The sequence below is a fragment of the Dermacentor silvarum genome, chromosome 3 (assembly GCF_013339745.2).
Source record: "Dermacentor silvarum isolate Dsil-2018 chromosome 3, BIME_Dsil_1.4, whole genome shotgun sequence".
NCBI classification, from domain to species: Eukaryota; Metazoa; Arthropoda; class Arachnida; order Ixodida; family Ixodidae; genus Dermacentor; species Dermacentor silvarum.
The window spans coordinates 67,678,737-67,691,323 of record NC_051156.1 but is presented as its reverse complement, the minus strand read 5'-3'; the positions used below and the strand labels follow the sequence as shown (position 1 = coordinate 67,691,323).

At 46.5% G+C, this 12,587-nt stretch overlaps 1 protein-coding gene across 1 annotated transcript; it reads right to left on the bottom strand.

The window, feature by feature from the left end:
- Positions 1–544: 544 nt before the first annotated feature.
- Positions 545–12,297, bottom strand: LOC125944494 (uncharacterized). The gene is made up of 2 exons (XM_049664996.1): positions 12,212–12,297; positions 545–1,057 (listed from the first exon to the last, which is right to left on the bottom strand). Exons 1-2 carry the CDS (start codon positions 12,245–12,247, stop codon positions 707–709), a joined length of 387 nt encoding a protein of 128 aa, XP_049520953.1. The 5' UTR covers positions 12,248–12,297; the 3' UTR covers positions 545–706.
- Between the last annotated feature and the right edge of the window lie 290 nt (positions 12,298–12,587).

The following is a 12,587-nucleotide window of genomic DNA, read 5'->3' as shown; positions in this document are numbered from 1 at the left end:
GCATTTCGTTCACAATATTTTCACAGGGTTCAGCGTAAACTCCCAATTGCCTATATATATAGTCATATCATAAGAAGTCTACAAACAGTGACAGCAAGGAGAGCATAAGGGAAATTGCTTGTCGTTCTTATTTGAATTAAACAAATGGACATAACGGTGCATGGAAAAACAACTGGCCGCTGGTGGTAGACCCACGTCTACGCATTGCGCGTGATAGTAAAAGGCAGGAAGCGAATGAGCACTTTGAACACACAACATTCTCGAAAGGAATGTAATGGACAAATTTGCGACATTTGAGGCATCGACTGAAAGGCCAGTGAAGTAAGTAAAAAACGAGAGAAATCTTTAGAATGTTCTACCACTTACCATTAGTGAAAGTCAAAAAGAACGTGTACATTAGAGCAGCCCGTCGATAAATGAGAAGCCATAGAAATGACAAAGAAAGAAGCTTTTGCAGCTGAGACGTTTTCCTTTTCCGAAAGTTTATTTTGCCAGTGAAAATGTGATTTTCCACGAGACCTTACGAATTCTTTGTGGATTTTGGTACTTTATCCATCTTGTATATTTTCGTACACCTCCTGTATGTACCACTTCGCATAATAAAATGCATCGTCACGTGTTATTGCTCGAAACGCTGTAAAATTTGCGCAAACTTGATATGTTCAGGTTTTAATGGTACCACGCAGCAAATGTGTACGCAAGCTCCTCAGGCGTACGTGCATGGCCCGAACGCCTGGTCTGTTCCGTGTCCGCACGCCATGGGTGCCAGTCCTCGCGAGTGAACGAAAATCACCATGCAGGATCTATCGGTCGGTTTTTGCGCGTCCGTATCTTCCGGGCTTGTTCGCGTGCAGCTGAAGGCGCAGTGGGCGACCAGAAACAGCTGAGCGGGCGACAGCTGCAGAGAAGGAAGCACCTGGCGCTGCATGGATGGCAGCCCTTGGAAGGTCGTGTACGCGATGCGCGAACCACGGATGTGGTTCACCTGCTCGTCGTCGTCGAAGAGCGCTTCGTCGATGCGATAGTGTGTCCGTTGTTTGCTCAGTTTATTTGGGGTCTGAAAGAGGAACAAGGAAGACAAGAAACGCCAGAGTTTTAAACATAACCTATATAGCGGGCTAGGAGGTTATAAATAGCTTAGAAATATTGATTGATTGAAAGTCCCTTATCAGACAATGGCGAGGGAGGTACTCTGTGGGAATGAACAGGGCGCTGCCAGACTACAACGTCGTTCACATGGTTATGGTTTCCAGTCGTTTGAGTGATAGTCACTAAGCAAAACGAAAATAAACGAAAGAAGTGTTGCCAGCGGACTGAAACTATGACTCAAGCTATAAAAATCATCTGCACGAGCAACGGGTTTCAGAAAACATCATTTAACGCACACCTCGCGCACACTTAGTAAGTCCAAATTTATTTAATATTTTAAAAATATTTTGATTCAGAATCTTACTTGGGTAACTAGCTCCGAACCTCTTGCAATAATTTCTCTTTGCCGACGATAAGAGTTCCTCCTACACCACAAACTTCATTAGGACTTTGAATGAAGTTATTGTTAGACAATCGCCTTATGCCATTGTCCGAGTGCTCCCCCCACAAATATTTTCACGAGACCACCAGCAATTTGACAATGCCGACGTTGGTGGCTATGTGAAAGAGGACGACTATTGTAAGTATTGTCTTTCCGCCACCTTGGCTTTGCAGCTCGTTGTAGAGAGCTTGTAAATGTATTTTTATTTACACATTTCCCTGTGGCATTGTGGTGGAGGCGCTGAGTGCTACACAACATGGAACTCCGCTGCAGACGTGTCCTGGTAAGTTACACCATGTCAACAGGCAGGGACACTGCGTCAATAACATCAGCACCCCAGCCGATGATCTTGATCCAAGCCGAAGACAATGCCTCTTTCTGTGGCACCGACAGCGTCGACGTCTTGGAAATTACGAGCACGTCGCAACGAACAATAGGTGTAACCCCACAGTGATGCTCACCAATGTTTCTTTCTACCTCAGCAGGACAGCGCGTGTGGTTTGACGCTCACGGCGCGAGTTGGCCAGCTGGGACTTATACATGTAGAAGCTTCGTGACCTATTTCGCAAGCCAATTGGCCACCAGCGCGCCGCTTCGAAAGATCTTTCCTGTCGCGCTCAATCTCCCATGTAGTCGTACGTGTCGTAAATTCTTGACATCCTCGCACTTTACCGCTCAGTCCATACGAACATGACGGAGGCGGATAAAGTAAGCCACGTGCTGAAAGGCATCGGTGATGATGCTTTCGATATGCTGATCTTGAAGGACTACTCAACCGCTTAAGACATTATCAAGGAATGCAGGGATTATGAAGAACTGAACACCGAACAATTCATGCGGCTTCCAATCACTCCCACTGCATCGTCCTACGCGGACATTCAGCCGCCCAATCATCAACCGACCACCGATAGCCATGTCCGCATCGTGCGTCAAGAAATTGAGGCGGCGTTTCCACCTTCTTTCTTCACGTGCCTTCCCGACGATTCCCGAACGACAGTCCCTGTAATTCAAGCCGTCGTTAGAAAAAAGCTGGCTAACGTATGACTCCAGTCTTTTGGCTCCCTTCCGCAGCCTCAGGCCAGTTCTGCTGCGCCTTATAGAAAAGCAGAAACGTTTCGCCGCTGTCGCGATCCGGCCCAGTGGAGAACTCAGGGTGACTAGCCCATCTGTTTTCATTACCACGGCGTTAGACATACTTCTCGTCACTGCCGATACCACCCACCTTCCTCCACGATTGTCGCCGCAACAACAATCATCCCCCAGCAGCATTTCGCTCGTACCAGCTCACCGCTCTGAGATGCTCCTGCATCAACTCGACGCTCCAGTAGTCCGCGTTCCGCGCACGATCCTCGTCCAGGGTCACATCTGCCCCACTGCTATACATCGCCGCACTCCTCTCGACACGCTTCTCAGGAAAACTGAACTCCCGGAGTTCAGTTTTACTGAGAAACGCTCAGTTCCTGAGCTCCCGGAGGTGACACTGCATTGAACCCCCGACCTGCAGATTCTTTTTAGTCTTAACTGACGTAAGAGAACCTACTTGCCGCAGAAGCGGATGGCCTACCCGTCACTGCCCTTAGTGACATCGATGCACAAATTTCTATCGTGATTTCTGATCTCTGTGAACGATTAAACAAAGTGCTAACACCTCCCGGGTCCCTCACTGTGCCTGTCGCTGACGGCGGAACTCCGGCCGCGCTCGGAATGGGCACCTCACGCGTGAATCTCGCTGGCCGCCATACTTCCCTTTCGTTTCATGTTATTCTCCACTTGCCTCATGACGTAATTCTTGGACTTGATTTCCTGTTTGACTACTCCGCTGTAATTTAGTGCTCGGCCGGTGTCGTGGAACTTGCACGCTTAACCAAACGTTCCCGACACAGTCCGGAGTCAGCTCTCTTGTGCAGAGTTCGCTCGTTTGCGCCGCAAGCGGTGACCTGTATTGCCGCTGTACCCTACCTAAGTCTATCGGATGGTCTTCCAGTGTCCTTTTGCCGCACAAACGTTTTTCCCCACACCGTTGTGACTATTATGGCCAACGATACTTGTCTGCATCGCTTGAAATTCGGGCTCGAACCTCAGCTTCTTCAACAAGACATAGCTTTGGTGACTCTCTCGCCATCAGATGAATACAAGATTTCATCACCGTCGTCTGACCCACCTTCGGCAATTTTTTTTCCAGTTACGCGCCCACTTCTCCGTTGGCACAGTGCGATACCACAATGATGATTGCCCCTGACATTCTGCTCCCACGAGTGGACAACCTCCATCATTTGCTCGGCACATACTCCGATATTTTCGACTTTGACATCCGTCCCTTAGGTTAAGCCTCTCTCCTGAACCATCCCCTACACCCTGGTGATGCGCCTTCAATTCACCGGCGACCTTACCACGTGTCACTATTAGAGCGCCAAGTTATTCAACCAGCACTTTACAAGACCTTTTCCCGTCGCAATATGTTACCCGAATGGTAATACAGGGCCAATATCTGGCACCTAAGCATTAAAAAAGACAATGCTGATACAACCATTTTTTTCTGACAACAAAGATAGAGCAGGCAAACCCGCTGCAGCTTGTAGATGTATGGTTTATGCATGGCCTCTTTTAGAATAGACATGTCGGGAAAGATTCAAGCAATGGAGAATTTGTTTGCATGTACGTATAAGATCTCTGAAAGTGTTGTACTCTGGTTAAATTGCGCTACACGTTTATACTACTTAATTTGCGTTTTACAACTTGTCTTGCTTTAAAAGCAGTATGACATTTCTTTGCTTAAAGTACTTATTAAAGATGACTAGTGTTACAGATAGGGTATTAGCAATTTACAAAGGCTGTTACGGCAAGCCTCAAAGTATTACTACGTATCTAGCTGAATGAATTATTTGTTGCTCCAACACACCATGATTATTTTACCCGTTGTTGTACTTATGACATTGAATTCGAGAACTTAAAACAGCACAGCCTACCATACAATATTGCTTTCGTATAACACGGCAACAGGTTTTAAGCAGCAGAGACGACGCGTACAAAAAGAAAGGACCCAATAAGAGTCCCAGTCTTTGTGTCCTTCATTTTCATTCTCGCCGTTGTTAGCGCGGAGTGACTGTCAACATGCCTTCCGAACAAAGTCAAACGTCATTACCATGAAGCGCATTTCGCCGCAGCACAATACGCCAGTTCAGGCGTGGAGTACCGGACTTCAATTGTATTACACGATCACAAGGAATATTTTCGACACAGCTTGCTCTGACGACTATGTTTTGATGTTTTTTAGAGGAAGCATGTGCTACAACCTGTGATGGTTGTCTAATAAATTTCAGTTAGGCAACTGGGCTGGGTACAAACTGTAACTAAGTGTTCAGCGCACTTACATGTCAATAAAATGTGGACATCAGTATGAGCATCAGTGCATTACGTACCCCCACCGCGAAAGTGTACGGAGCATGGCTTCCGAGAAAAAGTTAAATGTCATTGCACTCGATGCTCGGTTTGTGAAATACACCAGATAGCGCCTCGTATAATCGATCTCTATCCCATCTAAATTCCGTTCTAAATGGCGAACTAGCAAAGAAAGTTTAAGTTTCCACGAATCGGCGGCTGAGGAAACTTCTGCAATGAGTAGAACATCAATGGGAGCCTTGCAGTTAGGCAGCAGAGCTGGATATTAACTGTTAATATCGTAAATATCGAATATATTGACACGTGTACTTGTTTATCTTTCACCGGTGACTACTTTTCATCGGCTAACAAATGATAAACGTTATCGCTCGGCGCAGGACGCACCTGCAAGTATCGGAAGTTTATCGAACATTATCGATGCTTCTATCCATTGTCTGTTGACGCCGACGCTAACGTAATCTGATTGTATGAGCGCCGTGATTTGTCTAGTACTTTCGGGAAGACACGCGGGCACCAGGGATTATTCGGGGACATTCTATGACTCTTACATAAAAGCCGAAGCGTTTCGTCGCTGATCAGATTTCGACCATCGCCGACTCTGTTCGCCGCTATCGTTGTGCTTCGAGTGCAACTTGCTTTTGTGGGCACAGGTTCGCCCAATAAAAAGTCCATTTCGTCATTCACAGTTTTGCGACTGTTTTCTTCACCATCACTACTACGTGACAATATCGTAACTCTTTTGTAAAAAAAATTCCCGTGTATTAAGGTTGGAAGGATAATTAGCTTGCACATTGTTAGCATTTTCACTCATTCATTGTGGCGAAAAAAAAAACATACTACTCTTCGTGCCAATAAACTTTACAAATATTCATCATCATGAAATGAAAATACAAATCCTTCGCACAGGTTCGATGGGGTGTTAAGGCCAAGATATAGTCCAGCGTTTTCGGCGCGCCAGGCCGCGGCAGGCGAAGTCGGATACGCTACGCCAGCCACACCAGCCTGTGGAAGAAATTTGCCTCCTCTACAGTTCCGCGCGCACGCCGCGCGAGGCTAGCGCCATCTCTGTGTGTGGGAGCGCAACTTCACGGCCGCGCGATCCTTGACGCATGCGCATTCTCACTTTCTGACAGAAAGTGCCCGCGCCGTCCGAGTTGCGCGCGCTTTTTTTTTTTTTTTTTTTGACGAGAGAAGGCACTTTATTTCAGACAACCAACATACATAGATGCCTAGGGGCCAGTCATGCATAAAATAAAAACATCAGTTCGACAAGAAAGCACATCGTGATTTTTTACATACGCAAGCACAAAAAAATACCTTATGCACAGGCCTCGCTCCGTGTGCTGTTTGACTGCCTTCACGGCATGGCGTTAACTTGACCTGACAGCCAGAAGATCGTGCTCCTAGCGCTAGTGCGTCGGCTACGTCAAAAGCGGTAGCGAAACATGTGCATACATCCTCACTTGCGTTGTCATCGTCCACGGACGTTGAGAAAGCCACAGCCGCGCTTTCACTACGAGCGCCGCAAGCCACCATTTTGCCTTCTGCCCGCTGCTCCTACAGCGCGCAGTGAATTCTGGTCTAGCGGCAGCCACATGAAATAGAACATGTTCTATCTCCGCGCCGGCGGCGCTGAGCGCGCCCGACGCAGCTGAGCAGGCCGGCTACGCCGTGACGCCGAACTGTAGATGGTGCACTTTTCACCGGCGTTGCTTAACCGCGCCGCGCGTGGCCGCGCGCGCGCGTTACGCCGAACTATATCTTGCCCTTTAGTTCTTTACGGTCTCGTCTAATTCAGCCTGCCATTTCCGCCACAAGCTCGCGTGTAACCAGGTTTGAAGGTCGGCAGGAGAGGTTTTTTAATGAATAACCGGAAATTATAGAACAAAAGAAATCCATTGCATGCGTTCTCTCAGCAACAAGTTTATCTTTGCTGAAAGCAAATTCTCGTACAGTGGGATCATTGGACACAGTCGCAACTTTGATCTGTGTGCTTTCCCGTAAGACTCAAATAAGTGTTGTTCCTCATATTCGAACAGAAACGAATATTCGACAATTTCGAACAGTGATTGCTCCAACGAAATACAATTTGAATAGCAATAACCATACGGAGTATTCGAAATTTCTAGTATTCGCACGACCCTACTAATGACTCGAACATTTATGTACCTGTCTTGAAACAAACAGCGTGACGGATATCGTAGCCCACTCTCTTCGCTCGGGATAACGTTGTCGTGTTATTTTGCTTCAAATACATACAGTTTTCTATAATTATTGCAAAGCGCAGAAAAAGCGCTAGCACACGGGGCTTTCCCCGTTTAATTGCTATTGCAAACACCTTTCCAAAAACAAAGAAAACGGGCAATAAAAATACAGTCATGCGTATACAGCTTCGCCTTCATTGGTCAATAATGCAAGCCCCTGCAATTAATTATCGTGATTTGTATAGAGTTGTACAGAGCTTAGAAAGATGCCCAGGCTTTCAGGATCATTATTCAGCAGCTTCAGTACACAGCTACGTCCTTTCAGAAATAAAATGTTTTTCCGGCGTAGTCCACAGGCACTCACAGATAACTTGTTAGTATCTGGTAGGCAGAAATGAGATGACAATTATTTAGGGACGTGTGTGTCGTCGCAACAATGTCAGCAGTACGGCATCACTATTGTCATCACTGCATGATTAATTGTCAATACTTCACAACCGGACATGACTTCAAAATGTCTAAACAAGGTCGTGGCTACAAAGGACGTAGAAAAAAAGCTGGCAGACAAAGCGTCAGCATCCAACTCTTGCTTATAGCCGTGCTTCGAAACTATGAGCACCCGAGTGCTTTGCCTAAGGACACAGTTACATTCGAAGATTTCCCCAAGTCAAAATTTGGTGTGCTGGCCAGCGCAAACATCAGGCGCGCGATCATGTACGCGTTCCGAAATATAACAGGGACGAAGAAAAAAAAGCTGACAGACAAAGCGTCAGCATCCAACTCTTGTTTATAGCCGTGCTTCGAAACTATGCGCACCCGAGTGCTTTGCCTAAGGACACAGTTACATTCGAAGATTTCCCCAAGTCAAAATTTGGTGTGCTGGCCAGCGCAAACATCAGGCGCGCGATCATGTACGCGTTCCGAAATACAACAGGGACGAAGAAAAAAAAGCTGACAGACAAAGCGTCAGCATCCAACTCTTGTTTATAGCCGTGCTTCGAAACTATGCGCACCCGAGTGCTTTGCCTAAGGACACAGTTACATTCGAAGATATCCCCAAGTCAAAATTTGGTGTGCTGGCCAGCGCAAACATCAGGCGCGCGATCATGTACGCGTTCCGAAATACAACAGGGACGAAGAAAAAAAAGCTGACAGACAAAGCGTCAGCATCCAACTCTTGTTTATAGCCGTGCTTCGAAACTATGCGCACCCGAGTGCTTTGCCTAAGGACACAGTTACATTCGAAGATTTCCCCAAGTCAAAATTTGGTGTGCTGGCCAGCGCAAACATCAGGCGCGCGATCATGTACGCGTTCCGAAATACAACAGGGACGAAGAAAAAAAAGCTGACAGACAAAGCGTCAGCATCCAACTCTTGTTTATAGCCGTGCTTCGAAACTATGCGCACCCGAGTGCTTTGCCTAAGGACACAGTTACATTCGAAGATTTCCCCAAGTCAAAATTTGGTGTGCTGGCCAGCGCAAACATCAGGCGCGCGATCATGTACGCGTTCCGAAATACAACAGGGACGAAGAAAAAAAAGCTGACAGACAAAGCGTCAGCATCCAACTCTTGTTTATAGCCGTGCTTCGAAACTATGCGCACCCGAGTGCTTTGCCTAAGGACACAGTTACATTCGAAGATATCCCCAAGTCAAAATTTGGTGTGCTGGCCAGCACAAACATCAGGCGCGCGATCTTGTACGCGTTCCGAAATAGAACCGAGGCTGTCCGTTCCACCGAGCCACGCACGATTGGCCAATGTGAGCCGTGACGAACGCCATGACGTTCATTGTCACATTAGCCGTGACGTCTTGCTGCTGTTAGTCATTCCGTGTCGTCTGCTATCTGACGAACGCAACGGAACGGATGTTGAGTCTGTCCTGTCCGATAGAACGGATTAGAACGGCAACCAGACGGCTTGGATTTGATTAAAACGTAAGGTCTTAGGACAGTTAGCCTTTTTCGTATCCGGTTCAATCCAATTCGGCACTCCCAACAGTTGGCTTTCTCTGCCGCGCCCTTTCGTGTCGCCTGTGCGGCTGCTGCAGTCGCGCAGGGAGGATGACGCGAGGTAGATGAGGCATTTGAAGAGTTGACTCAAGAAGAGTTCCGGCACCATTTTCGTCTGTACAAACGAACAGTGCGTAGCTTGTGCGATGAGTTTGACCCTATCATTGGATGCCAGCGTCGCGGCGGGCCTCGTATGCCTGCTACCTCCACCAGTCCTGCCACTGGTTGACCGTTTTCACAAGGTCGCCAATCGACAAGGGTGAAGCCCGGCCCCAGCTCGCTGAATCTTAAAGCCAGCTCGGGATGCTACTCCATAAAAGCGAGCACCGCCTCCTGCTGGCCCTCGGAAAAGCGCGGTCCCTTAACGGGTGAGCTGGCACGTTTTGTGCCATGGCTCTCCGCACGCGACGGCTCGACTGAACCAACCACTTCAAAAGTCGCGCCGTTTGAATTTCAATAGTGGTGGAGACATGCAATAAAAGCATTGCTTAAAACGGGGTGGCCACCACTAAACGTTTCGCTCACCACCTAGCGCCATTTCGAAACATTAACTGCAATACTTTGTTTCAGTCTTTCTGCATTCCAAGTTGAATCTTTGAAAAGTAACACCAACACATTGTGCTGCTTAGTCATAATAGTCAAATATTTCTCAACATGTTAAAAACGCTTCTAAATATATTTTACGGTTCCCAAGCAGACGTCAAAAGCGTGACGCAGGCTTCCACTTCTCTCATTGGCTGTTTGCTTCCTCTCGTTCTCGCGAACATTGCGGACCGCCTAGTTCGTGACGTAAAGAACGAACTGCCTCCGTTCCACTTTGGAACGCATACAATGTCGCACTTCACTTCACACATATTGTGGCGCCCGCTCCAGGTCCTTCGCCGTGTAACGCCGGATCTTTTAAAGACAGTGGGAATGCTCATCCCAAGAAAGCTACAATGCCAAATTGGGCCGAACCATAGGAGAGGTGCTATGTAAAAGTCATCATCATCATGATCAGCCTATCTTTCTGCCCGCTGCAGGACGAAGGCCTGTACCTGCGATCTCCAGTTACCCCCTTTTTGCGCTATCTGATTCCAATTTCTACCTGCAAGTTTCTTAATTTCATCACCCCACCTAGTTTTCTGCCATCCTCGACTGCGCTTCCCTTCTATTGGCACCCATTCTGTAACTCGGTTATCTACCCTACGCATTACATAGCCTGCCCAGCTGTATTTCTTTCTCTTAATGTAGAAAAAAAACTGTACAATCCGCAGCTAAGTATTACCGCTTCGTGGACTGTTGGTTGATATTGGCGAAAGAACAAATTACGATTACGTTAGACCGAATCAAGTGCATCCTTCCCTGCGTTTGTTCGTATTCTGGCCCTGTGTAAAGTTGTCCTATTGATTATATCGCCAATTAGAACTACTTAGTCCAGAAACACATACAATGAAATTACAAATTGTCGCCCGCGCAAGCTGCACTTCAACAAGAATAACGCTAGAAAAGAGCGCCTTTTAATAATGTGCGCATAATCTAGCTCCGTTATTACGCTCGTCCTTTAGAACGTTATCATCATCACCATGCTTGTTGTCTCCATCTTGTTTGCAACATACTTAAGACACTGATCGCACAACAAAGCCTTGGACAAATGTCCTTAATTCTCTATAAAAAGAACTTCCTCTGTGGCTGAAATTTGCTGTTCAGTTTGTCTTAAAGGAGATTACTGATTTCATTCCGCTGAGAATATTTAGAATATATATATCATAGTAGCTGCACATGACAAGCAATGACGTAACATGAGTTTCACTTACCAAGGCCGTAATGATTGTTTGACACCTTAATGGTCGTCTAATATAGTTCCTGGCTAAATATGAAGTCAAAAATTAGTCACCAATACTTGTTTCATGCAATAGTTGCAATACGTTTTCAATAAGAAATGGTTCATCTGAATATTTATAACCTTTATATAAGCATGTATATACTTCGTTACAAGGCGTAGTATTACCTGACCCGTGCAAATAAATAAATGAGCCTCACTTAACAAAAGCGTTGAGAGCCCAAGCACTTGGCACGGTCGTGGAAGTTTGCTTCTGAACTCACTGCATTAAGGTATTTGAGTTCAGTTGGCATTTTACCATAGTTTTCTCCACAAACGAATTAAACCGAGTGACACGTTGCTCGAGTGTGGCGCAACTCAGAGAGGATACGATGTCCCCAGTTGTGCCACTTAAACAGCTTCTAAACCCGTTCTTGCGCAACTTGCAATACAAAACTCTTGCTGCGCGAATCAAAAGAGAGCATCAGCGCGCGTTGTGATTTGCAAGTGTGCGTTCAGCAAAGGAGTAAATTTTGAAAGCAACTTAAATGGTACATCAAGTGGTGCGTTGTATGAGCAAGCCATCAGCCGGGGAACCCGTGTACGCCGACACACTATGGTGTGAGCAACGCACGGTAGTAGGTATTTCGAATACTTGATTGTCTATCCTGCTTATAGCAAGCTATTATGCAGTACCAAATCCGAGCTTCCAATTCTTCTCTATTTTCGCTCTCTCTTTTTTCGCTCATGTCTTTACTGGCTTACACCGCAAGAGTTTCACACGGTAAAGCTGTGAACACCGTGGTTCGCCTTGTGGTGCGAAATTGCCACCTGGTAAGAGCCTAGCAGCTAAAAAAGCGTGCATTTGTGAATTGGTAGTTTCTACAAAACGTTAAGAACGCAGCTCTTTGCCGTGCTAGTACCCGGACAATCCGGCGACGATATCAGGGAAATGTATAATCAAGCGTACACTATTTCCCGTTTTGATGGCGACCGTTATTACTGGAGTATCTTTGTCATCAATTCGACGTTCGGCGAAAGACGCGCCTACCATGCTGTCACATTTCTTGTTTACGCTTCTTCACAAAGTGCTAGTACCAGACGATCGCAGCCACGAGGACGCCAATTCAAATCATCTCTACCGAAGTTCTGTGAATAAAAAAAAACTGTCGATACATTTGTCGAATTTCGCTGCATGTTGGTTATACCTTTATTTTTGGCTCATGAAGATTAGGCTTTAATGAGGATGAGTTCATGAAACTTACGGAGGAATCCGTGTTATTACTTGTGACTGCAGGCATACTGCGCGACTTCCCGGTGCTTTCAGTCTTGTTTACTGAAGGAGCAGGGCGTGTCTGTTTTAAGAAAGAGAAAGAAGTGTTTGAGTACTCACTGCTACAAAGGGAATAGATCGTCATTCTGCTGGCCTGGTAGACAGGCTTCGTGCAAAAGGCCATGAAGGTGCTATTGATATTCTAACGCTCAAACCACTTGTGGTCACATCTCTAACATAGGCTGGCATTAAAAATGTTGATGCTGCTGCTCACTTAACATTAAGTAGTGCTTGCGCTCATGTACGACAGTGTGCTGCAGAACTCTGAATCCATTCCGCCCCTTTGTGTCCAGTTTACAAGCACTGCG

Coding starts and splice junctions, on each gene's coding strand:
- LOC125944494 (XM_049664996.1), bottom strand. CDS start 12,247: ATGCCTGCAGTCACAAGTAATAACACGGATTCCTCC. Junction 1,058..12,211: donor GTAATAACACGGATTCCTCC/GTAAGTTTCATG, acceptor TTCCTCTTTCAG/ACCCCAAATAAACTGAGCAA.